The following is a 26,435-nucleotide window of genomic DNA, read 5'->3' as shown; positions in this document are numbered from 1 at the left end:
AGAGCCTGATGTGGGGCTCAAACTCATGAACTGAAACCAAGAGTCAGATGCTTAACCAACTGAGCCACCCAGGCCCCCCTGTATACCCTTCACTTCTAAGTATTTATCCCAAAGAGAGGTGTACAAGGATGTCTAATATTGTGATGGAAGAAAAACCAAACCATCTACATGTCAGTAGGGATGGAACCATGGACACGTCAGTAGGGATGGAACCATGGACACGTCAGTCAGTAGTGATGGTTAAGTAAACATCCTGTGCGGTTCAGTGCAACTGTGGACAACAGTGCAATGGAGTTTCACGTGTGAACATGCAGTCTGGAAACATAGACAACTAGGTCATAAGTGGCTTGTTAATGTGACTTTATGTTATGAGACACGGTAACGTCTCTATTTCTAGACTTGATGGCCACTTTGTATGTAGTGACAAGGCAAGGTCTCAAAGGCACCTAGTGGGAAGACAGCAAACTCCAGAAGGGTCTGTTTGATGCCATATGTTTGAAAAATAATGATACACTGTATTTCTTTTTATGTACCTACATATTTATGTAAATGCATGGGTTTGAAAAAGGATAAAGTCGCTTCGGAGAGGAGGATTGGGATGCGGAGGTAGTCTGGGCAGACTTCCAGCATGATCCATATTCGAAATTGGCAGTGCTGACGTGGTCATGCAAAACTTGTGTCGCTCGAGATGAACAAAGGAACGCATTGTTTTTTTAAAGAGAAAACTTGCCCATGGGGCACCTGGGTGGCTCAGTTGGTTAAGCATCCAACTTCTGCTCGGGATCTCACAGTTCATGAGGTCGAGCCCCGCGTCGGGCTCTCTGCTGTCAGTCAGCCCAGAACCTGCCTCAGATCCCCTGCCCCCTCCCCTGCTTGTTCTCTCTCTCTCTCTCTGTCTCTGTCTCTCTCTCTCTCTCTCTCACACACACACACACACACAGAATAAATAAATTTAAAAAGAGAGAGAGAGAAAAAATTTGCCCAGAATTATGGCAAAAGGGCACTCCAAGAAAACAGGAGTGTGCCAGCCTGTCTGGATCAGCAAACAGCTTCAAACCTTGCTGTTGCCAGCTGGCAGCATGTGGCTTTGTGCCTCTGTGTCCTGTGCGTGAGAGGAGAGGACGGTGCTGACCTCCGAGGCTGCTGTGGGGGCTGAGCGAGTTGTACGTGTGAAGGGCCTGCTGGAGGCTAAGCGCTGGCATCTTTACGCCCAGTGTGTGGACCCTCCGTGCGGTTCGAGCCTGTGGAACGAGCACAGAGAGCCTTCGGGGGCTGCGGCCTTTTGAGCTTACGTTCGGCGAAGGTGTTTGTCCAGGGAGCCAAAGGCCCGTAGTCCAGGAACTTTGATTTCAGTGAGACTTGGCGGAAAGGAGGAGCTAAACACGGGGACCCGACAGGTCACACGCCCCCGGCTAGCTCCTCAGCAGTTCAGCAGTTGCTGAGGAGCCTCGAGTCAGGTGTAGTCCCCAGGGCTCGATGGAGGGGTGTGGCGGGGAGAGTGGAGAAGGGGTGCGGGCCTTCCCCTGAGGAATAAGAAGTTCTGGAGACGCACGCTGGTGACGGTTGGACAGCGGCGTGAGTGTACGTGGCACCACTGAAACGTACGTGTAAAAATGATGGAAAGGGCGAATTTTATGTCGCTGTGTTTCGCCACCATTAAAACAGAGAGAGACCAAGAAACAGGAAGGAAGGAAGGTCAGTCAGTCACCGGCCAGTCCCCGGGCGTCGGTCAGTGTTCATGAAGGGAAGGGACCTCGTGTTTTACGGTCAGTGGCCGGGCTGTCATAAAAATTACGGGGGGGGGGGGGGGATTCCTTGGGTTTGGCACCAGATGACGCGAGGTGACGGCACCTCCTTTCCCAAGAGAGTCAGCGTCTGAGGCCTGGGAGCAGAACGTGGGTGGTATCGGGTGCCTTCTCTCGGCCCCTGCGGTGGCCAGGGTTCCGTAGGACCGGTCACCCGAGCCGGGTCGCTTTGTAGCACCTTGGGGTGATCCCGACTCGTGATGACCGAGCCCCAGCGGTGTGCCGAGTTCTGCCAGGGGCTGGATGCTGCTGGGAGTGTGGGATGTGACTCCTGCCACCGAAGAGCCCACTGTGTGGTACCTGAGTGGAATCGTCGTGGCGACGATTGGGTTGGGTTCAGCCTCGGGCAGCAAGCGTTGGTAGAGACCAACGTTTCAAGGGCCAAGGGCACGGCTTCGCTGCTCTCAACACTACACACCTGGTCGCCTCAGCACAGGTGTCTGAGGAGCGTGCCCTGTTCTCTTTTCTGCCGCTTCTGTCGTAGGAGAGACGTCTGCATGCCCACGCGTCTTTTTTCTAGGCTCCTCACGCTGTTCCGGGGTCTGCTTGCCCTTCCTTCACCATAGCACCGTCCCTGTCGCTGTAACCCTCACGCGTCCACCTCGTTCCTGCTCAGAGTGTACTAGCTGGCCTCTGTGCCCACACTCCCAAGTCCATGTGAGACATTAGTCAGGGGCACCTGGGTGGCTCAGTCGGTCGAGTGTCGGACTTTGGCTCGGGTCACGATCTCGCGGTTCGTGCGTTTGAGCCCCACATCCCGCCTGCTGCTGTCACCCTGTCGGCACAGAGCCCGCTTCGAATCTTCTGTTCCCCTCTCTCTCTGCACCCCCCCCTCCCCCTTATGCATGCTCTTTCTCAAAGAAATAAATAAAACATAAAAAAAAAAAAAGAAATTAGCCAATTAAATTCCATCAAATAAATCCCTCTGGATTTTTCTTGGGATTGAAGGAGTGGTTTTGTTTGGAGAGAATCGAATATTCCAGTCCATGATAATGGTATGTTAGTTGATTTATTTTGTTTTGTTTTGTTTAAACACTTCTGGTATTTCCAGTTCCCAAATAGAAGATTTGTGTGTGCCACTCGGAACTAGTTGTCCCCTGTACCTCATTCCGCTCACCCTGTGGGTAAATCCATCCCTCGTTGGGACATAAGTGACCACACCACAGCCCCACATGCTCTTGTCCCATCTCAGTGCAGAGAGGGACAGCAGGGGTGGTACTTTCCTTGTGGAAGGGGGGAAAAGGGGAAGGGGGAGGCTGATAGGCAGGGTGGCCACTGATTCTGGAAACATGCATGAGTACATAGCAAACGATGTCTTCATATCATGTGGCATTATACGGTACGATCATTTAAATCTGTGTTTCCAAACATGACCATCCTGTGTAGCCGAGTAACTCAGGAGGTCCTCTGCTGTCACAGAAACTCATAGGAGAAGAAAAAGTGTAACTCCATAAATGCAGTTGCCAGAAACCAAAGCTTTGTGGCACATCTGTGTTTTATAGAGAGGTCGAGAGGGTGGGGCAGCAGATACACCTGTGTGTGGGGGTTCGTACCCCTTCCCCTCATGACACTCATGCGTGAGACTGGGCTTCCTGGTCTCTTTGACGATTGATTTTGCCCACAAGCTCCTCCCCTCCGTCCCCACTCCCCCCTGAGAGGATGGACAAATGAACGAGTGAGTGAGTGAACAAATAAAGACTTAGTAATAAGTCAGTCAGAAAAGGACAGCATGTTTTTGTTCATATGTGGAATTTGAGAAACTTAACAGCAGACCATGGAGGAAGGGAAGGAAAAATAAGTTACAGAGAGGGAGGCAAACCATAAGAGACTCTTGGATGCTGAGAACAAACTGAGGGTTGATGGGGGGACAGGGGAGAGCGGGTGATGGGCATTGAGGAGGTTGGGATGAGCGCTGGGTGTTGTGTGTAAGCGATGAACCATGGGAATCTACCCCAAAACCAAGAACACACTGTATGTTAGCCAACTTGACAATAAATTATTTAAAAAACAAAAGAAGCCTTCGTACCAGGGGAATGTGCATTTGTGTGCATTTCTGGGGAATCTGCTATGTGCTGGGCCCTGGACATAGATAAAAGGGCAAGGACTCTTTGTGAAGCATACAGTGTTTTTCTGCAGGTTCGTCTGGATTTTCAACAAATACAGCCCTAATGTCCACCAATAATGGCAGTTTTTTTTCATCTTTACAATCCTTCTCCCTTTCTTACCCTACATGGTGACCATGGCCTACAGCCCAGCACTGAGCAGAAGCGGCCAAAGCAACATCTTTGTTTTATTGTGAATCCCAGAAGGAGATCTCTCCCCAATGAAGGACATTTCCATCTGTTCCCTGGTTTGCTAATTAAAAAAAAAAAAAAAAAAATTGTGAATGGGTGTTGAATTTTAGTAAATGCTTTCTCCTACATCTTTGAGATAATCCTAATTTAAATTTTTTTTTTACATTTGATTTTTAAAATATAAGTTTATTGAGATATAATTACGTACAACAAAATGCATCCATTTTTAGTTAATGAGCTTTAAAAAAACATACATCCACATAACAAGGACCTCAGTAGAGGTGTGGGACATCCTGACTGCCCCAGAGCTCTTTCCTGCTCCTTCACAGCTAGTCCCCTGTCCCCTGCCCCGGACAGCCTCTGAAGTGCCTTCTGCTAATGCGGATTCCTTTTTGCCTGTTAGAGAGTCTCATGTGAATGGAATCATACAGCATACACTGTTTTGTGCCTGGCCTCTGTCCTGAGCATGTTTCTAAGACGCGGCTGTCATGTTGCGGGTACTAGTAATCCACACAGTGGGATAAGTGCCCCGTTAGAAATTTGTGCCCTTATCTGTCTGGTCACCCAGTTGACAGACATAGTTCTTTCCAGTTCAGGACTGTTCTAAACCTTTGCGTGCAAGCATTGATGTGTCATTACTGGGTATTATTAGACGGCGTGGTAAATACACACTGACATTTATAAGAACCTCCCCACCTCCTCCCCCCACCCCCCCACCCCCGCCCCCGGAACTGTACTTTCCCAGCAGCTGTGTGTGAGACTGTCACCCTTCCTCCGCCTGGTCCTGCTCAGTCATCATTTTAGCCCTAGCTGTTGGGTATGTGGTGGTGTCTCTTTGTGGGTTTGTTGGCATTTTCCTCCTGACTAATGAGGAGCACCCTTTCCTGTGCTTATTGGCCGTTTGAGTAGCTCCTTTGCCGGTGTGTCTGTTCTTGTCTTTTACCCATTGTTTAAAGTTGGCCTCTCTGTCTTACGGAGTTAAGAGAATTTTTAAAATATATCATGCATGCATGTCCTCTGTCAGATACGTGTTTGTATTTCTCAAATATTTACTCCCATCCCCGTGTCTTGCCTTTTCCTTTTCATAATGGTATCTTTTAAAGAGTAAAAGTTTTAATTTTTTTAAAATATTTATTTTTGAGAGAGAGAGAGAGTAGGGGAGGGGCAGAGAGCGAGGGAGACACAGAATCTGAAGGAGGCTCCACGCTCTGAGCTGTCATCACAGAGCTGGACATGGGGTTTGTGACCTGAGCCAAAATCGAACGCTCAACCGACTGATCCACCCAGGCGTCCCAAAGGTTTTTAATTTTGATGATGTTTTTCAATTTATTAATTTTTATTTTGGTGTTCATACTGTTCGTGTTCTAAGAAATCCTTCTCTTTTCTAAGGTTCATTAAAGATTTTTCTCTTATGTTTTCTTCCAGAAGTTTTACAGCTGTAAATTCTACTTGATGTCTATAATATGTTTTGTGTTGGTTACTTTTGTCAGATTAAATCCAACCTTTCATTCCTGGTATCTGGCCAATGTTGACACAGTGTCTTTTTTTTTTTTTTAATATATATATATATATATATATATATATGTACTTTTTTAATTTATTTTTTAAATTTAAATCCAAGTTAGAAATCATAGTGTAACAATGATTTCAGGAATAGAGTTTAGTGATTCATCACTTACATATGACACCCAGTGCTCATCCCAACAAGTGCCCTCCTTAATGCCCATCACTCATTTAGCCCATCCCCCCACCCAACACCCTGCCCACAACCCTCAGTTTGTTCTCTGTATTTAAGAGTCTTTTATGGTTTGTCTTCCTCTGTTTTTATCTTAGTTTTGCTTCCTTTCCCCTATGTTCATCTGTTTTGTTTTATAAATTCCACATATGACTGAAATCATATTGTATTTGTCTTTTTCTGACTTATTTCGCTTAGCATAATGCACCCTAGTTCCACCCATGTTGTTGCAGATGGAAAGAATTCATCCTTTTTTAATCGAGGAGTGGTATTCCATTGTGTGTATGTACCATATCTTCTTTATCAGCTCATCAGCTGGTGGACATTGGGGCTCTTCCCATAATTTGGCTGTTGTCCATAGTGCGGCTACAAACGTGGGGGTGCATGTGCCCCTTCGAAACAGCACCCCTGTATCCCCTGGATAATACCTAGTAGTGCCATTGCTGGGTCGTAGGGTGGTTCTATTTTTAATTTGGTGAGGAACCTCCATACTGTTTTCCAGAGTGGCTGCACCAGTTTGCACTCCCACCAGCAGTGCAAAAGGGTTCCACTGTCTCCACATCCTCACCAACACCTGTTGTTTCCTGAGTTGTTAATGTTACCATTCTGACAGGTGTGAGGTGGTATCTCATTGTGGGTTTGGTTTGTGTTTCCCTGATGATGAGTGATGGTTGAGCATTTTTTTTCACGTGTCTGTTAGCCAGCTGGAGGTCTTCTTTGGAGATGTGTCTGTTCGTGTCTTTCGCCCATTTCTTTACTGGATTATTTGGTTTTTGTGTGTTGAGTTTGATAAGTTCTTTAAATAGATTTTAAATACTAATCCTTTATCTGATATGCCATTTGCAAATATCTTCTCCCATTCCATGGGTTGCCTTTTAAAAGTTTTGCTGATTGCTTCCTTGGCTGTGCAGAAGCTTTTTATCTTGACGAGGTCCCAATAGTTCATTTTTGCTTTTGTTTCCCTTGCCTCTGGAGACATGACGAGTAAGAAGTTGCTGCAGCTGAGGGGCGCCTGGGTGGCTCAGTCGGTTAAGCGTCCCACTTCGGCTCAGGTCATGATCTCGCACCTCATAGGTTCGAGTGCCGCATTGGGGTCTGTGCTGTCAGCTCATAGCTTGGAGCCTGCTTTGGATTCTGTCCCTCTCTCTCTCTGCCCCTCCCCCACTTGCTCGTTTTCTCTCCCTCTCTCTCTCAAAAATAAAAATAAGCCTTAAAAAAAAAAAAAAAGTTGCTGCACCAAGGCCAAAGAGGTTGTTGCCTGTTTTCTACGATTTTGATGGCTTCTGTCTTATGTTTAGTCTTTCATCGCTTTTGAGGTTATTTTTGTGTCTGGTGTAAGAAAGTGGTCCAGGCTCATTCTTCTGCATGTCGCTGTCCAGTTTTCCCAGCACCATTTGCTGAAGAGACTGTCTTTTTTCCGTGGAATATTCTTAACCTGCTTTGTTGAAGATTAGTTGGCCATACGTTTGTGGGTTCCTTTCTGGGTTCTCTATTCTGTTCCATTGATCTATGTATCTGTTTTTGTGCCAGTACCGGACTATCTTGACGATTACAGCTTTGTAATACAGCTTGAAGTCTGGAATTACGATGCCTCCAGCTTTGGTTTTCCACGATGTCTTATTTTTAATGTGTTGCTGGACTCAGTTTGTTAATACAGTTGGCCCTTGCACAACACAGTTTGAACTGCACATATCCACTTATATGTGAATTTTTTTCAATAAAGACAGTCCTGAAAGTAAATAGGTTTTCTTTTCCTCATGATTTTCTTAATAACATTTTCTTTTCCTTAGCTTACTTTATTGTAAGAATATAGTATGTAATACATATACAAATTTGTGTTTATCAACTCTGATACCAGTTAAGCATTGGTCAGTAGTAGTCTGTTAGGAGTTACATTTTGCAGGGTGCCTCGGTGGCTCAGTCGGTTAAGCGTCCGACTTCGGCCCAGGTCATGATCTCACGGTTCGTGAGTTCGAGCCCCGCGTCGGGTTCTGTGCTGACAGGTCAGAGCCCGGACCCTGCTGAGTTACATCTTGGGAGTGTCTAAAGTTTTGTTGGGGGGGGGTGGAGTTTGACTGGAGGTGTGTGCACCCCTAACCCTTGTGTGGGTCAAGGGTCAACTGTACTTTGCTTCTTCATCCATGTTTATAAGTGAGACGGGCTGTTGATCACCTTGTTGGGTTTTGAGGTAAACGTTTTGCCAGCCTCATAGAATGAGTTGGGAGCCTGTGTCCTCTTAATTCTGTTCACGATAATTTTGAATTCAGTTGGGTGATTTGTTCTTTGGATGTGGGTGGAACTGCCCAGGGGAGCCATCTAGACCTTGAGTGGGCAGTGACATCTTGACCAAGAAGATGAGGATTTTGACGCTTGGAGAGCGGTGGTCTGGAGACGGCCTGTCTCCGGGGGCCCAGAGCAGAGTGTGGAGACCCAGGAGAGACCGTGCCCTGGCTGCTGGTCAGGAACGGCAGACTTGGAGGTCAGAGGCGCCCTGGTTGTTGCCGGGGCCTTGCACCTGCCCGGGCTGTGATCTCCCTCTGTGTCAGAGGCCTGGTGATTCTCTGTGGGGCCATCAAACGAGATGTTGCCCAGAGGCTCTGTTTGCGCCGAAACCACCCCCCCCCCCCCGGGCAGTGGGTATTTGGGCAGGATCGGCTGGATCCCTAGAGACTTCTCTGCCATGATCAGCACAGCTGAAGGTCAACTGGGCAAAGCCAGTTTGAATAAGGCAAGTCTTCTTAGGCCAGCTGTCCTCATTTTCTGGAAAAGGAATGGAATGAATTTCTGATTCTTGCTTCCTGAAGGATGACCAAGGCTTTGCCCCAGAGAAGCACCCTTAGAACCAAGCAGAGCTCAGCTCTCCCTTGCCGGGGGCAGTCTCTAAAATGTCCTCTCCCTCCCCTCTTGCCACAGTACATTTCTCCCTGTCTGCCACATCCCATGAGCTGCTATTTCCTGACAATGACTGAGATTTGGAGCATGCTTCCCTTACGAGGACCTTCGGGGGCCAGGCAGGCATCAGGGCCTTTCCTATCTGTACTTTATTAGGCATGGTGTGTGAGAAAAGTCCAGTATTTGGTGAGCTGAATTGAAATGCTGACCGATGGCTCAGTCGGTCGAGCGGCCGACTTCAGCTCAGGTCATGATCTCATGGCTAGTGAGTTCGAGCCCCGCGTCGGGCTCTGTGCTGACAGCTCGGAGCCTGGAGGCCGCTTCGGAATCTGTGTCTGCCTCGCTGTCTGCCCCTCCCCTGCTCACGCTCTGTCTCTTTCTCTCAAAAATAAATAAACGTTTAAAAAAACAATGCTAGTCGAGAGGTGCTGAGTGGGGCTCTCTTGAACAAACACGCGGAGAGGGTGGGCGGGCACTGCTTTGCCTGAGTCTTGAGCCAGCGGGATGGCTCGGCTGTCTCTGGCCGTCCAGAGTGTTTCTGCACACCTCTCAGCCAGTAGCGCAGTGAGGAGGGAGGGCCACGGGACCACTCGGCGCTTACGGAGCACTGCCACGGGACGGTCTCTCTGTGTCCGCTGGGATTCTGGTGCCGTCATGCCGGGGAACACGCGGCAGCAGCATCTGAGGGGCTTAAAACAACACACATCCTGTTTGATGCTCATGGCCCTTCAGGTCATTTGTCCCTGCTGGGTTAGGTTAGACTTTGGCTTTGAGTCGAACGTAGGGTCTTTGTTGTGGACCCCGGACTGAAGGGGCATCAGCAGGGGTGCATACTTACAGCAGATCACGGGAGCGCGTGAGGCCGAGCCAATCACACAGACCCCCCTGGAAGCCTGTGCTTGGAGCAGACCCTTTGCCTTTCCGGTGACCAAAGCAAGGTCACGGCCAGGCCAGCACCCAGTGTCAGCCGGGCCGGGGTCATGCCGTGCTCTGGGGGGAGGCCTGCAGAGTCCTGCAGTGACACGTGTGGTGTCCGATCCTACAGCTTTGGGAACAGGAATCCCATCCATGCTGGTCCTGTCTTCAGCGCCTCCAGGAGGTTCTGGATGTGTCTGCTGTCTGCTCTGTGTTGCGTGCACAGTGCCTGGCATGGAGAGAGTTCTCCCGTGTTTGAGTGGCCAAACGAATGAGCAGAAACCCAGTGAAGGTTCTGGTTTGATTGTTTATAGAAGAAAGCTGAAAGTCGTATTACTAGAAGGAGCCATAGGTTGTACAAAATCGCTTATAAACCAGTGTTAGAAGAATGTCGTCTTTCCATTCATTTCTCAGATTTTATTGACCTTTTGCTTGAATTGTCTTGTTTCAGGGAAATAGTGGAACATATGGTCCAGCACTTTAAAACACAGATCTTTGGGGATCGGAAACCAGTGTTTGATGGAAGAAAGAATCTCTACACAGCGATGCCCCTCCCAATCGGGAGGGATAAGGTGAGCGCACAGGGGTGCGTTGGGGTCAAGCAGGGTGCAGTGAAGGCAAAGGCAAACCTGTTGTCACGTGCTAAGTCACCCGGGAGAGAAAGCTGCGGTTGGCTCTACGCTTCGTCCTGCGGCCACAAAGGCCGCTTTCCGTGTGTTGTGCCTTCAGTGTTAGAGGGCTCATTTGGCTCGGGTCAGAGACAGGAGCTCAGAGCTTCTTGGAACGAGACTTTTAAATGTAAAACACACATGCCACAGACCGTCAGACAGGAGCCCAGGTAGTAAAAGCCCTTTGGAAAAGTATGTTTGCAGAGGTGAAGGCACGTGTGACGGTGGCCGTGAGGCACAGCTGATTTCTGGCTGAAATAATGATCGTCGACTAATTAACCAACCCTGGTTGTTTCAAACTGTCGCCTTTGATGATTGCTTTTGTCCTTATCATGGCTTTACTTCAAGAGGGCTACAGTTTCTGCCTAGATGTTGTCACTTCTTGGCATTTCTTCCAACAGATGGGCTGATCCGGGATGGTAACGGGTCCTGTTTATTAGAAGAGCAAAGACTCAGCTCAGGAATAATCTTCACATGAACCTTAAAGACAAAAAAAAAGCACAACAAAGAAACTAGTAACTTAACAGCTGGTCTAGTGCGTGCAGTAAACTCAATTCCCGTCGAGAATGACCTGACCAGTTAGCTTCGTGAGCCCCGGGGCCCCGGGAGGAAGGCAGCTCGGTGCCTACGGAGTCTCACGCTGCTGGCCACTGAGCTGCACGTTCTCCAAAGGCATCAAGTGTTCTTGCTTTTGTGTTTTTTGATCGTCTCAACGTGACTAAGCTCCTTGCGCTGGTCTCAGTTGCCAGGAGACCGGGTGGTCTCAGCTCCCAGCAGCGTGGCTCCGAGTTGCGGTGCTCTGATAACGGTAGAGGACGTTGTGGCCAAGGGAAGGCTGGGTGCTGATAAGAGCTCCGTACCCACTGGTCTCCAGGGGGCCCCGAGATAACGGCGGTGCCCGGCGGGACATTGCAGGGCTGGGCGCAGGGCGATTGACACGGGCGTTCTGAATTTGAGGGAGTCCCAGGGCCGAATGCCTGTGCCCCGAGTGGGATCGCGCCTTACAGATAAGCGTGCTGGCGCATACGCTACGTATTGATTGTGAAGTGTTATGTTGAATGTGCGTGTTTGCTTTTGTGTAAAGTTGTACAGGAAAAAGCATAAGGAGTTTGTTCGCAGTTTATCTGTGCATATTTCTAAGTAGACGCTAGGCGGGGCATAGGAATAGTTTTCCTTTGGAAGGGGTGAGGGGAGTTGATCCAGTGTTCCCATGCGAAGCTTGTCTGTTGTGGAAGTTAACAGGCTCTCTGGGGTGGAAACAGATCTGAGCCGAGTCCTTGCCGTGCCCTCTGCTGCGGTGTGGGACCTTGGGTAAGCCCGCCCACCTGGCCAGGCCCCAGGTGCTTCCATAAAGGGGGGAGGTGTAGAAGCCACCTCCCGGGGTCCTGGTGACAGCCGAAGGGATCCACCCTGAAGAGTGCGTCCCCTGGTGGCCTGCTGCCTGTGCCCCGGACGCAGTTTCGGGGGACAGGAGGGCGTCTGCATTTCTAAGGAGCACTTCTAGGTCCCAGATCCTACTTCGAGCTGTCCTGTTTGAACGTACGAAATTGTGGCGCGTGGGACGTGGCACACGCCTGGGAGACGTGGACGGCTGTGGTTGGTGGTCTCAGAGGTCTGCGTGGCCCCCCACCCCGTGCACACTGTCCCCCCCCCACCCACCCCCCCGTACCTGGCGGGCGCTCAGTGTCTGTGGACGAATGTAGAGAGCCCCACCCCCACCCCCCAGCCACCCCTTCCAGCCGTTAGGTTTCTATCAAGTGGTCGCGATATGCAGACTTTCATCTCTTCTGTTGGGGAGCCGACACGATGTGGCCGCTTTTCTGCTCCTCTGTCCTTTCACCTTGTGTAGCAAAGCGTCTCTTGTTTTCTCTTACATTTGCTTTTTTCTGCAAAATGCCTTCCTTGTGTCGTGGGCACCTGTGTAGTAAGAGAGAGGATCCCGTGTCTGCCAGCGGCTGGACGGGGCCGGCGGGCGGCTCTCGTCCCCCTCCGCACACACTACGTGGCCCGTGGCCCGTGACCCTTCCTCGGGAAGGCTGCTCTCGTCATTTACCCTTCCTCCGTCCTGCCGAAAGAGCCCGCCCTCCTCACCCTCGGCCCTGTGTGGAAGGGGAGGCGCCCTGACTGGGGCCCAGAGGCCCTGTGCCCTGGGCCAGGCCCTCACGTTTCACAGCAGGTGGCAGAGCTCAGAGGACTTGCATTTAACTCCTGGGCTCTCTCTGCGAGATCAGAACATGCGTCATGTTGGGTTCCTGGCGCTGGGCCCGGCCTTGGGTCCTCTCTTTGGGTCTTCAGCTTCTTGTAGCGACAGGGTCTGTCTGTTCAGGGACGGCACTGGCGCCTCTTTCCTGGAAGCAAGTGTCCTGTCAGGCCAGGGGTACAACTTGAAAGGGACGCAGACCCTGCACAAAATGCCTGGCGCTCCTGCCTCATCACCCCTGTGCCCGGGCAAGCCCGGGCCGTGAGCTGCTGACCTGGCCTGGCAGGAAAAGGTGTTGGGGGTTCCCGGCGGGGCAGCGAAGCTTCCGGTCAGCAGGCTTGCGGAAGGCCAGGGGGTGGGGAGCCATCCTTCAGGGCCCTTCCTAGGGCGGCACATGGAGGAAGGATCCCCTTGGCCTCGTCTGCTCTTTGGGGCGACTCCGCTGCCTCTCGGCACCGAGGGGCCCTCCAGTAGAGACACAGCACGTGTCACAGGGCCTTGAACCCAGCTGGCCTGGCTCAGACCTGATACCTGACAGACCAGCCACTTACACCTGCTGGTCCCACCCGAGGACGGTGACTGAATTCCCAACCGCCCTCGTGCATGTGCTAGGAAGGACTGTGGGTTTTGTCCAAAGTAATTTGGAGGGACAACAGTTTGCCTTTTGAGAAGATGGGTTGCTGTACATTCGCAGGAGGCCCCTGGACGCATCTAACACGAGATGGGACCCGCCTGTCCCCTTCTGGGAGGAGTGAGGCCTGGAGCTTGGGCAATGGCTGCACCTGGCTCAGTGCACAACCCGCCCCACGTGGCCTCGACCGCACGACAGCCCAGTCTTAGAAAAGAAAACCCGGTCGAAACGCACCTGCTTCCTTTGTCCACAGTCTCTCTGTGTTCCTCACGGTGCCGCTGTCCCTTCCTCTGTTTCCTGGCCGTGCAGACACCAAAACGGAGCCCCCCGGTTGCAGCTCTGAGGAGGGAGTTGAGCGTGTGCCTTTGCCCTGTCTGGAGACCCTGAGTTTCACAGCTCGCTCCCCACCCCCAGGCCTGGGTTGTGCCCCTCTGCTGCTGCTTCAGGTGTCGGTGCTCAGAAGACGGTGGTAGCGTTCCAACAGTTGTAGCTGTGTCACAGGCAGCTTTTTACAGGCGCTGTCGCTAGTGCCCTGGGAGGCAGGTGGGCTCGTGGCCCGTGTGCGCAGCCGGGGAGCCCGACAGAGCCCTGCGTCCCGCACAACTCGCGTCGGTAGCCACGGGCTGCTGCGTCGTCGGGACTGAGGGTGGTGGGTCCTGGCGCGTGGCCCAGACCGACAGGAGGGTGTCCTCAGGTCGTGTCACAGCCGCAGCCTCGCGCTGCCCTGCCCTGCCCGCGATGGGGCATTTCCGCCGAGCTCTCCTCTGGCCCTGAGCCTCTCGAGGCGCCGCGCTGGGTGGAGGCTGCCGTCGGGCCTGGAGCACGTGCGGCTCCCTGCGTGTGGGCCAAGGGGAGGCTGCAGTCCACTTACAGATTTCCAGAAGCATCTTGTGCTGAGGAAAATACAGCCCCCTGAGAACCGCCCCCCCTCCCCAGTGCTCGGAGGCATTTTCCCCAGCTGTAGTGAGGTGTAATTGACAGATAAAATCACGCATTTGTAAAGCGTATGTGACGATTTGACGTTCATATACGTTGTGAGATGATCCCCATCGTTAATTAACACATCGTTACCTCATGTGATTACCACTCTTTCGGTTGTTTTCACTTTGTCTTAATCGACCTGGCAAGATTACGGCATTGCGATGCTTTTCCTGCAAAGAAAAGTTTGGTACGTTTATCTGAGTGCCTCATTACTTCATAAAAACAGCGTTTGTGCTGGAGGCCAGACCATGACCTCCCGCCTGGGCCTCAGGCGGCCCTGCACACCTGTTCACGCGGGACACAGCACCCCTTCCGCCCGGGGCTCCAGAGACCGTGGCGGGGGGGGGGGGGGGGGGGCATGTTCAAACTTTTATTTTCTAACCAGAGTGTAGTTGACATATTGCACTGTATCCCGTGCGTTCCCAGCATTCGACGTGGCGACAGCAGTCCCGTACGTTATGCAATTCTCCCCGTGATGAGTGTGGTCATCGTCTGTCACCACAAAGTTAGGACAGTGTTCTGGACTCTCTTCGGTCTGGTGTCCTTGTCATCCCCATGACTCGTAACTGGAAGTTTGTGCCCCTTCACGTGATTCACCGTCCCCGCCTCCCCTCTGGTGACCCCTAGTCCTCAGTATTGAGGAGTCTCTTTCTGGCTTTCCATCTGTTCCTTTAGTCTTTTAAGCTCCAGATACAAATGAAGTCATACGGTATTTGTCTTTCTCTGTTCACTTGGTGCGACATCCTCTGGATCCATCCACGTGGTTGCCAGTGGCAAGAGCCCATTCTTTCGTGTGGCTGACGTTCCAGCGTGTCCAGTCTTCAGTCCGTGGGCTCCCGGGCTGCTTCCGTGGCAGCGGTCACGCGGGTGCACGCGTTTCTTCCAATTAGTATTTTCATCTTCTTCAGCTAAATACCCAATAGTGGAATTACTGGATCACGTGATACTTCTGTTTTTAACTCCTTTTTTTTTTTTAACGTTTGTTTATTTTGAGAGAGAGTGCACGCACACGTGAGAGTGTGCAAGGGGCAGCGGGGAGAGAGAGAGAGAAAGAGAGGGAGGGAGGGAGGGAGGGAGAACCCAAGCAGGCTCCGCACTGTTAGCACAGAGCCCAACAAGGGCCTCGAGCTCAGGAACTGTGAGATCATGACCTGAGCCGGATTCCAGAGTCAGACGCTTCCCCTACTGAACCACCCAGCGCCCCACTTCTGCTCTTAACTTTTTGAGAACCCTCCACGCTGTTCTCCAGAGCGGCTGCGCCAGTCTGCGTCCCCACCAACAGTGCACGAGGGTCCCTCTTCTTCACGTGCCCGCCAACTGTGGTTAACTGTTTGTGGTTTTGATTCTAGCCGTCCTGACAGGCGAGAGGTGACACCTCACTGCGGTGTCGGCCCTGGTTTTAGCAGCCGTGTGTGTGTCTGTCACATACAGTGTTTCCTTCTGGAAGGGGCCCTACCGTCGTGCCCTTCTGTGGCTGGGCTGCGGCCACTTGCTGGTCAGGTCCACATGCCTGGAAGGGTCCTCTCTGTCACGGCTGTCTCCTCGGCTGGGCCTCCGGCCACATCCGGTCGGTGGCTGTCAGGCGTGACGGCACGCGGTGCTGCTGGTGACTCCAGTGCGGCCTGCCTGCTTCTCTGGTGACGTCTGGACGTGGCGCGGTGAGTGCGCGAGGGGGGATGTTCCCCAGGGGTTGAGAGTGCCCGCTGGGAGCCGACAGCAGGCCTGTCGAATGAGTGACGAGCAAGGGGTGAGTGACGGGCGAGGGGTGAGTGACGGGCGAGGGGTGAGTGACGGGTGAGGAGTGAGTGACGGGTGAGGGGTGACGGGTGAGTGACAAGTGAGCCGGTGCGGCCCGAACGCTCCACCTGGCACATGACCGCTGGCCGGGGGCCATGCCAGGCAGGTGGGGCAGAGGCAGCGGTGTGGAACCCCCTCCCCTCTGGGACTTGGAGGCCTGGGAGCCTGGATGGGGGGAGGTAGGCTGGGCGCACGGGCGGTGGCTGCACATGTGTGTGTCGTGTTGCCCTGAGAGCGACGGCCTCCAGTCGGCACGTGGGGAGTGGAAGGGGCCCCGCCTGGCCCCCAGCCCGGCCTCTGCCCTTTCACGGATGTGCGGCCTTGGGCTGGACCTTCCGTCTGATCTGTGTTTTCATGTGTAAAAATTACTGGGGGCACCTGGGGGGCCCAGTGTGAAGCGTCTGACTCTTGATTTTAGCTCAGGTCAGGAAATCACAGTTTGAGAGTTCAAGCCCCATGTCGGGCTCGACGCTGACAGCTCAGAGCCTGCTTGGGATCCTCTAGCCCCCCCGTCTCTGCTTGCTCTCGTGCTGTGTCTCAAAATAGAGAAAATGAACGTTAAGAAAGAAAATAGTGAACAAAGTCTCAGTTACTGGGATCTTTGGTTATTTAAGGATAAAATGTACGTAATCTATGATCTGTCAAAGTAGACATTCCATGACGATCGGGAAGTATTGTTGACAAATACCGAAATTGCTTCAGTCACCGAGTGTTGCGCGTGCCCTGTGTTCAGGATGACGTCATCAATTACCAAATAATTAACTGCAGGATTTTACGTGGTGAAGCGAAGTGATGGGGGTGAAGGAGATCCAGGCATCACGTGGAGCGGGGTGAGGGGGCGAGGGGCGCTTCAGAGATGGGAGAGAGACAGAGACGACTCGGTGTCTGCTTCAGGGACTGAACCTCTGACCACTGTCCAGGACGCCAGCCACTGGCCATGCGGGGCTGTGTAAATGTGGGTTGGCTAAAAGTTAACAAAGCTGAAAATTCAGTCCCTCGGCCACACCCTCCACATGTCAAGTGCTCAGTGGCCACACGCGGCCCGTGGCTGTCATCCTGGGCAGCACAAGAAGAGACCGTTTCCATTATCACAGAAAGTTCTATTGGACGGAGCCGTTGTGGACCATTGAGCAACTGTTGTGGCAAATATTCTGAGGTTTTGCTGAGAATTTTAATTTCTTGCCAGGAGATCCTCCTGGGTCTTGTAGTTGAGGCTTTTCTTCTCTGCTTATTCTGTGCCCGGAGATGCTGGTACCATTGGGGCACAGACAGTCCCCTAGGACAGCTTCTGGAAGTGGTGGGGGAAGAGCCCCGTGTGTGTCCCCACCACCGCATCCTCTATTCAGACACTCCTCTTCCCACATTCCATCGTGAACCTGTTGCATCAGAGAGGAAAGCTGAAGGCATTGTAGGGGTGCACACACAGTCTAGAATCCACAGTTAGCATTTGTTTTACCACGTGTCTGTTCGGAGGACCCAGAAAGTGGGAACCCCCAGACCCACTGCAGCTTTTCAGTTGCATTGGGACATAGCTCTCCAGGACCCCCAGCTAGCTCCCAGGCCCCCTTCCTATGTCCCAGAAGCCGCCTCAGCCTGTGTCGCACTCCCTGCCCCCACCCCCACCCCCGTCTGGACCCCCAGGCCAAGAAGCTGCTATATAGCATCAGCCCCGTTCTAGTGATGCGTCCTTAGGATAGCGTCTCCGGGTGCTTGCCTCTCCTGAGCGCCCCTGTGTGCAGGACCAGGCAGAAGTCCCAGGGGTTACGCGGGGGGGGGGGGGGGGGGTGTGTGTGCACATGCCCATGTGTGAGCAGTTGTCTGAGGGACTGGCTCCATTTCCCTAGCCAGGAGTGTTCTGAGAGCTGACCTACCGCCTTTGGCCTCCCAGTAGCTTCTTAAGAGGCCAAGTGTGAGGGGCAGGTGGGTGGCTCCGGCAGTTGGGCATCTGACTTTCAATCTCAGCTCCCATCTTGATCTCAGGGTCGTGAGTTCAAGTCCTGTGTTGACCTCCACGCCCAGGGTGGAGTCTACTTAAAGAGCGGGGGGGGGGGGGGGGGGGGGAACAAGACGAGGCAGGTGCGAATGACCTTGTGCTCTGGATGTCCTCACAGGTGGAGCTGGAGGTCACGCTGCCGGGAGAAGGGAAGGACCGCATCTTCAAGGTGTCCATCAAGTGGGTGTCCTGTGTGAGCTTGCAGGCGTTACACGATGCACTTTCGGGGCGGCTGCCCAGCGTCCCCTTTGAGACGATCCAGGCCCTGGACGTGGTCATGCGGCATTTGCCGTCCATGAGGTGAGGACCAGGGAAGCGGGAGTGTCGGCTGCTCGCCTTGAGGGCCGCCTGGCGAGTACGAAACCTCTGTCCGAGGAGGAGTGGAGTTTTGGAATCGGGGTGCTGACGGTCCTGGGTTTTGTGATGAAAATTATGGCGATACTAACGTGGAAAATCTTTAACGTAAAAATAAATCACCTGGGGTGCCGGGCTGGCTCAGTCAATAGAGCACGTGACCCTTGGTCTCGGGGTTGTGGGTTCGGGGCCCGTGTTGGGCAGAGAGAAGGCCTGCCCGTCTTTGTGCCCACCGGCCGTCACGTTCTCGCTCGGCTAGCCTTGTGAGCTGTGTTGTGTTGCTCTGTGGCCTTCCCTCGTGGGACTGGTGGTAGCAGGAGGGCATCCCCAGCCCCGTACGTGGCTGAGCACCCACCACCCGGCCGGCTCTGAGACGGCAGGAGACACGGTGCGTGTTCAGATCGCCACGCTTGAACTTGACGGGACAGAGGGTGGGTGGACCCTTGAATGGCTCACAACTAACCGGGTGGTGGGGCTGCGCTAATTCCTGTGTGAGGCCAGTTTGCTGCCCCCGGACCCCGGGTTTCTGACCCGGGAAGCCTGCTGCTTCCAGGTGTGTGGCACACGGTAGGGCCTTGGGGACTGTTTGAATGAACCAGGGACAGAAGGAGAAACGAGCCCCCTTGCTGACCTCTCCCGAGTATTGACCGAAGCTCTGAGGTTTGAGGGGAGGGTGGGGCCTCTTCTGTCCCTTTGTAGGTGTGAGAGCAGGTGCACTGAAGTGCCTGTGAGGTTTCGAAAGGGACCCTGGTGTTCTCAGTCTCCAGATTGGGTGGGGTGACCAGATACGTGGCAGGCTGTACCTCCTGGCAGGGACCCCCCCCCCCCCCGGCCCGAAGGGGGCAGTTGAAAAAAAAAAATCTGGACAGGCAGTTGCCAAAACGTTGAAAGCCTTTTTTTAATGGTTGGCAGGAATTACTGTGAATTCTGAAGTTTTGCTTTCTGTGTTCTTTTGAATTAATTATGATGTTACTTTTTTTTTTTTTTTTTAATTTTTTTTTCAACGTTTTTTATTTATTTTTGGGACAGAGAGAGACAGAGCATGAACGGGGGAGGGGCAGAGAGAGAGGGAGACACAGAATCGGAAACAGGCTCCAGGCTCCGAGCCATCAGCCCAGAGCCTGACGCGGGGCTTGAACTCACGGAACGCGAGATCGTGACCTGGCTGAAGTCGGACGCTTAACCGACTGCGCCACCCAGGGGCCCCATGATGTTACTTTTATAATCAGGAGGAAAGCCGACTTTTCTTGTGGAAAAATAACAGAAAAAGTGGCAGGGCGAGCCTGTCCGAGGGGGAGGGCAGGGGCCGCCCACACAGTCCCGTGGACGGGGCCCCCCGTAGAGGGGAATGCGGCCTCCACACAGCGCGTCTTCCCTTTGGATGCTTAGCGACGACACGGCCCCGGGTGACCGGACGCCGTGGGTGCTGCTGTGCTGCGGACATGTCCGCTTCGCTCCGGGGGCCCCTGCCCTCCGCTCTGTCAGCAGCCGGCCCCCGGAAGGCGTGTGAGTCTCCTCGGGCCCGACCTTTCTGTCCCGCCGCCTCCTCCCCATACGGGCGGGGGAGGGCGTCCCTGAGGCCCCCCAGGGCCCGGGGCTGGCCCGGTCCCGCCACCTCGGCACACCCGACACGGCCTGTTTCTAGAAAGGTCTGAGCGCAGCCGCGTCAAGGGGGGCGGGGCTGTCGTGCGCAGCCATGGCCTGTGTCTGGGGTCCGGCAGCCATGGGCGCCGAGCCGGAGCACCTGAGGACGCTGCTCTCCCTGCCCTGTGGCAAGGCCACGCGTCCCCAGGGGTGCGTCTTCAGCAGCGTAGCTCAGTGACAGCACCCCCGTGCGGAGAAGACAGCGGGATTGTTGGTGACCGTGAACGTTCGCCTGCGCGAGTGACGTGCGACCCGCAGGCCTGGAGTCAGCTTGGAGGAAGCTCGCCTGATCGGACGGGGGTCTCTCGTTGCAGGTACACCCCCGTGGGCCGCTCCTTCTTCACGGCGTCCGAGGGCTGCTCCAACCCCCTCGGGGGGGGCCGGGAAGTGTGGTTTGGCTTCCATCAGTCCGTCCGACCTTCTCTTTGGAAAATGATGTTAAACATTGATGGTAAGCAAAGCCCCGGTCTTTGTGGCGGGGGAGGGGTGGGGGGGGGGGCGCCTGTGCGGGCCAGTTCCACACGTGGCCTCTGTCAAAGCCAGAGCCGCTCTTGCCCCTGGCCTTTGTCCTCTGCTCTGAGGTTTGGGCAGTGGCTCTCAGACCCCACCAGAGCCGCCCGCAGGGCTCACTCTAGACAGCGGGGATCAGGGTGCTGAGGCGGGCCCAGGGGTCTGCGTCTCTGACAGGCTGCTGCTGGCATCCACCGGCAGGGTCAGCTTTTCTTGGGAGGGGCGGGGAGGTGAAGGGACCCCTCACTGCTCGGGCCACCCTTCATGTCACCTTGTCATTTTCAGCCTGGTTGATATGAGCACAGGGGGGCTGACTAAGGGCCAGCCTGCTGTGTTGCCTTCGCGCTGGTCTCCAGGTTCAGGGCGGCCTGGCGCCCCCCCCCCCCCACAGGGAGCCTCTCACGGTTGGATCACACAAAGCAACAGTAAACTTCAGAGACATCTACACCCAGAGCCACTCAGAAAACCCAGATTTGTGGTTGTCGTGATCTGCTGGGGTTTTCGTTTAATCCTGATTTTATTCTCAGAGGGTGACTTTGTCTTTGGGCTGTACCAACCGCTTCCTGTCAGCCCTGACCGGAGGGATATAGGGCGGCCCCCTCTGGCTCTGTCCCACCTACAAGGCCCGAAGGTGGCCTCCAGGGATCAGGCGGACAGAGCCCAGGTGGCCAGAATGGAAGGGGCACCACCGGGCACATCCCACGTCACGCTTTTGCTTTTTTTTGCTGTTTTTTCCCACCTGTAGTCTCAGCAACTGCGTTTTATAAGGCACAGCCAGTAATCGAGTTTGTTTGTGAAGTTTTGGATTTTAAAAGTATTGAAGAACAACAAAAACCTCTGACAGATTCCCAAAGGGTAAAGTTTACCAAAGAAATCAAAGGTGGGTAACTGCCTCGCACATCGGGCCAGGGTCCTGCTCCCCAGTGCGTTTCCTTAAGTCCTGACAGGGATGTGGGGTGGGGGGGTGGCGGGGAGGGCAAGAGAGGTTAGCCGTCAGATGAATTAAACCCCTTTCACAGAGCAGGAATGATGATGTTCTAAATAAATGGCTTTCCGTGTAGGGTGAGGAGCAGGTCAGTGACCGGTGGCATCCAGGTCATTGGCTTTTGGGACCAGAGAGCCTCAGTGTGGTTATAGTCAGTGCCTCTTGCTGTTCTGGGGTGGGGCGCATGCTCTCGTGCCTGGTCAGGTGGTCCTCACAATGGTGGCATCCGCACCCACTGAGTCAGGGTTCCACCCCGGAAGACACAGCCCGAGTGCGGTGACCTGGCTTGGGCCCAGCCTCGGAAAGCTGGCTGGCACCTGTCGCCCACCCCCCCACACACATAGGCCATCCCCCCCCCAGCCGCCCCCCGGGCACCTGTCCTTTCCCGATGGCTTTCTAAAGGCCGTCGCACGTACCCGTTGCTAAAAATAATCCTAGAGGAAGTGCGGAGTCTCAACTGAGCCAACATGGTCTCTTTCTTCTTTAAGAACAGTGTCCAGCCTCTGGCCTTGGCATTTCTGGGGCCGAAGGCATCCCCGTGGCTGAGATGGGCCCAGCCCGACAGTCCCCCTCCCTCTCAGGGCGAGGGCTGCCTCTGCGCCAGCTGGCGCTCGGGAAGAGGGGGCCCGAGCCCCAGGCCCCAGGCCCCAGGGCGGGTCTTGACCCTGAAGCTCGGCTGCTCTGTTGTCAGGTCTGAAGGTGGAGATCACGCACTGTGGGCAGATGAAGAGGAAGTACCGCGTCTGCAACGTGACCCGGCGGCCCGCCAGCCACCAAACGTAGGTGGCCTCGCTGTCCCGCCCACACCGGCTGTGGCTCTCCCCGTCACTGCGGCGACCAGTCTAGAGCGGTGACCCTTCCGGAAAGGGTTATCTCATTCTAGCTAAAAATTCTAGCCCTGTGTCTTTGGCTCAGTGGGGCCAAAAACTTCGCCAAATGAAATAAAATAAAGGAATAGCTCTTGCACAGGGTGGGGACAGGTTGGCGGCTCCCTGTCGACTTTTCTTCTGGAATTTTCAGGCGAGAGAGGGTCGTTTTTGTTTGTTTTCCAGTCGTCAGTGCTGAGCCGGTGCTGGGAAGGGTCGGGGGTCCGGAGGCCCTGCCCCGGATCGCAGGGGCGGCCGGCTCCTGCCCCTGTGCCCTGGCCCAGCCTTGGCCGGAACGTGCACAGACCTTTCTGGATTTGTCCTCATTTGTCCGTCCCGAGTTTGTCCCGAATTGCTTGCATGTACTGTAGACATCTGTGGTCTGTGATTCCCAACTCCAGAGAGGGCAGGGAAGTTTAGGAACTACTTACCCAGAGGGCATGGCTTGGGTTTGAGCCCTCGAAGGTCCCTGATCAGGTGCCCCACACGTCTCACCCTACGCCCCCTTCAGCCCCCAGCAAGCAGCCCTGGGTGGGCGTGGCCACGTGCAGGGCTCCGGCCTGACCCCTTCTTTGTCCTCCTAGATTTCCGCTTCAGCAGGAGAGCGGGCAGACGGTGGAGTGCACGGTGGCCCAGTACTTCAAGGACAGGCACAAGCTGGTTCTGCGCTACCCCCACCTGCCATGTTTACAAGTCGGACAGGAGCAGAAACACACCTACCTTCCCCTCGAGGCAAGTCTGGTCTCTGCGGCTCAGCTCGGGTGGGGCCGTGCACCCTAGACAGACACCAGCGGGAGGGCCCCACCTCTGGTCCTGCCTGCCTACGGCCCTGGGCTGGTGACGGCGACACGCCTGTCACATCTGTTTCCCCGTGAATGAAATGGTGTGTGGGGACTCTCCCCCGTCCATCGTCCATCGAGGACGAGCCCCGTGTGCCTAGCAGCTCCGTCCCACAGGGTAGAAGATGTTCAGAAAAGCTAGTTTCTTCACTTCTCGTCTAAGATTCCCTTCCTGCTGGGAAGATCCTGGAAAGATTAAACGCTAAAACTGAGGCCCCGATTTTAACTCTTTCCTGTCAGTGCCTTAAATTCTCTGTCCTTGTCCGGTTACTCAAGCATCCGGCTGGTTTTCCCGCACCCCGGTCCAGAAGGCCAGCCTCGTTCCCGTCAGCAGGCAGCTTCAAGCTCCCACCTGGGGAGGGTCCCACCTCCTGCTGGTGCCAGGCTGGGCTCACCGAGGAGGATTTCTGGTGCCTGCCACGGGGCCCCTGAGCGGCCCCTGCAAGTGTGCCGTTCCTGGTGGGTTCCGGGAGAAGAGACACGTGTAGGACAGGCAGAGCCGGGCCACCAGCCCCGTGCTCAGCCTCAGACCCCCGCCCGGCCCTCCTGCGCTGGTGCCGACGCCCCGGGTCTCTCCTTTGTAGGTCTGTAACATAGTAGCAGGACAGAGATGTATCAAAAAGCTGACCGACAATCAGACCTCAACCATGATCAGAGCGACTGCCAGGTCGGCGCCCGATCGGCAAGAAGAGATTAGCAAGCTGGTGAGCGCCTGGCTCCCGGGGCCAGCCCTGGGGTGGGGATGCCCAGGGGAGCGCGGTATGTGGCGCCCGGGGCAGGGGAGCCCCCGATGCTTCTTCGGACGGACACGGCTTCTTTCTTTTTTCCTTTTCAAGATGCGAAGCGCAAGTTTTAACACAGATCCGTATGTTCGTGAATTTGGAATCATGGTCAAAGACGAGATGACAGATGTGACCGGACGGGTCCTCCAGCCGCCCTCCATCCTCTACGGGGGCAGGGTACGTGCGTGGCCGGGGTGGGGCAGGGGGGCGCCGATGGGTGCCTGTCGCTCGGTGGTGAACAGCAGCTTTTGAGCCCACTGAGGCCGGACCCATGACCAGAGGCGTAGACCGTGGTCCGGGTAAGGGATTCTTCCCACACTGGGTGAAGCCGGCCCACGTTAGGGAGCCTCAGGAAGGACGGAGTTGTCTTGGTCGTATTGGAAGTTTTTCAGAATTACCCTTTATCTTTCCAACAGGTAATTTTTATTAGCCCATCAGCATCTGAGAAGCGTTATTCTTTGCGTGATGGGTACTCTGCCAGCAACGAATTATTTTCCAGAAGCTTATACTGCTCTTCTGGGTTTTTAACTTCTGTTTCAGAGGGATTTGTTGGCAAACAGAGCCACCAGTCACTCATGTTTTTGCTCGTGTGTTGTTGCCCATGAAATTCCTGGCTTTTATCAGTGCACAATAGGGTGTCCTGTCCATGGAGCCCTGACAGAGTTCACGAGAGGGGTCGTCGTCACCTCCTTGGGGCCTGAGGCCTTAGCCTCACAGGCCACGGGCTCTCACGGAAGCATTCTATAGCTGACTCTACCATTTACGCTGGTCCTCCAGACCAGTGGCAAGGCCTAGTTTTGTTTGTAGGGTTTTCCCTTTCTTGTAAAACGTAGGCTCTGCTTTTTCAAGTGTTCCAAAGTTCAGAGGCGCCTGGGCAGCTCAGCCAGCTGAGCGTCCAACTCTTGATTTCTGCTCAGGTCTTGATCCCAGGGTCGTGGGATCGAGCCCTGAGTCGGGCTCTGTGCTGACAGCGCTTGGGATTCTCTCCCTCTTTCAAAAAATAAGTAAAATAAAATATGGGGAACATGGGTGGCTCAGTCAGTTAAGCATCCGACTTTAGCTCCGGTCATGATCTCACTGTTGACGAATTCGAGCTCCGTGTCAGGCTCTGTACTAACAGCTCAGAGCCTGGAGCCTGCTTCATATTCTGTTTCCATCTCTCTGGCCCTCCCCAGCTCATGCTTTGTCTCTCTGTCTCTCAAATATAAATAAAAAACATTAAAAAATAAAATAAATAAGATAAAATAAAATGAAGTGTTCCAAAGTTCAAATAGTACACAGGGGTGCCCGAGTGGCTCAGTCGGTTAAGCGTCCGACTTTGGCTTGGGTCATGATCTCACGGTTCATGAGTTTGAGCCCCATGTCAGGCTCTGTGCTGACAGCTCAGAGCTGTTTGGAACCTGCTTCGGATTCTGTGTCTCCCTCTCTCTCTGCCCCTTCCTCCCTCTCAGTCTGTCTCTCTCTCTCTTAAAAATAAAGAAACATTTTAAAAAATTAAAAAAAAAAAAAAAAAAGGTGCACAGAACTTCACAGGAAGGGGGTGTCTGGCCGGCTCAGTCAGAAGAGCACACGACTCTTAATCCCAGGGTCGTGACTTTGAACCTCACGTTGAGCATGGAGCCTACTTAAAAAACAAAACAAAACAAAGAATTACAGGAAGAAATCTCTTTCCCTCTGTCCTGGTTGCTTCCCCAGGAAGTGACTGGTGTCTCTCTGCCCTTTATAAAACTGCCCAGGGGTTAGTCACAATTTTTTTTCCACCCCTCCCAGTGCAAATAGTGATGCATTAAATACACTTCTTTTTACTTAAAGCTTTCTCTTAGAGGCCGTAGAGGTCTTGGAGATGCTTCCACGCATGCGTGAGGCCTGGCGTGTTCGTTCTGAGTCTTGCTGCGTGGTGTTCCTTCTGTGTGGGGGTCCCCGTCCTGGTCCCCATCCTCTGAAAGAGGTTTTCCCAGCAAAGGCTCACTTGTGAACCTATGTCCAGACACAGTGCAAACGTAGCACCTTTTTGAACCCTTGTCACAACCGTAGGAGGAAGAGCGTCTGGTTCTGTTTCACAGGTAGGTGCCTAGAAAGGCCCTTATTACATGGTAACACCAAGATCACAAATCTGGAGTTTTTCTTCACTGCCCGAGCCCGCGTCTGTTTCAACATTCTGTCTCTTAGTAAATACAGGAACGGTCTGGAAAATAAATTTGTTCTTGTAATCTTATCTCGCAAAAACACGAGGATTGTAGGGATTGAAAGTTTATAATGCTTCTTTAAAAAAAATTTTCTTTTTAATGTTTGTTAATTTGTTTTGAGACAGTGCATGCAAGCAGGAGAGGGGCAGAGGGAGGGAGAGAGGAGAGAATCCCAAGCAGGCTCTGGGCTCACAGAGCCCAGTGCAGGGCTCGATCTCACGAACTGTGAGGTCGTGACCCGAGCCGAGGTTAAGGGTTGGACTCCCCATCGCCTATCCGGCTTGTTGTCCTTTTGTCAGAGCGAAACATTAAATGCCCCCTAAGGGACATTTGGCAGTGTCTGGAGGCTGGCGTCTGG

The 26,435-nt window shown here is 53.7% G+C and overlaps 1 protein-coding gene across 7 annotated transcripts in view; it reads left to right on the top strand.

The window, feature by feature from the left end:
* AGO2 (argonaute RISC catalytic component 2) overlaps positions 1-26,435 on the top strand; it is a 111,506-nt gene that overhangs the window by 58,648 nt on the left and 26,423 nt on the right. For 6 of the 7 annotated variants that reach the window (XM_078441949.2, XM_078441950.2, XM_078441954.2 and 3 more), the window contains 8 exons: positions 10,093-10,213; positions 18,030-18,211; positions 20,224-20,360; positions 21,165-21,299; positions 22,096-22,183; positions 22,855-23,002; positions 23,694-23,813; positions 23,946-24,068. In XM_078441949.2, coding sequence (XP_078298075.1) covers positions 10,093-10,213; positions 18,030-18,211; positions 20,224-20,360; positions 21,165-21,299; positions 22,096-22,183; positions 22,855-23,002; positions 23,694-23,813; positions 23,946-24,068 — 1,054 coding nt within the window. The remainder of the gene's footprint in view (positions 1-10,092; positions 10,214-18,029; positions 18,212-20,223; positions 20,361-21,164; positions 21,300-22,095; positions 22,184-22,854; positions 23,003-23,693; positions 23,814-23,945; positions 24,069-26,435) is intronic. The other variant, XM_078441952.2, reaches the window with a different exon arrangement.

Source organism: Panthera onca, chromosome F2 (assembly GCF_046562875.1).
Source record: "Panthera onca isolate mPanOnc1 chromosome F2, mPanOnc1 haplotype 2, whole genome shotgun sequence".
Lineage (NCBI taxonomy): Eukaryota > Metazoa > Chordata > Mammalia > Carnivora > Felidae > Panthera > Panthera onca.
Note: the sequence above shows the minus strand (reverse complement) of the source record. Positions and strands in the feature narration are given on the sequence as shown.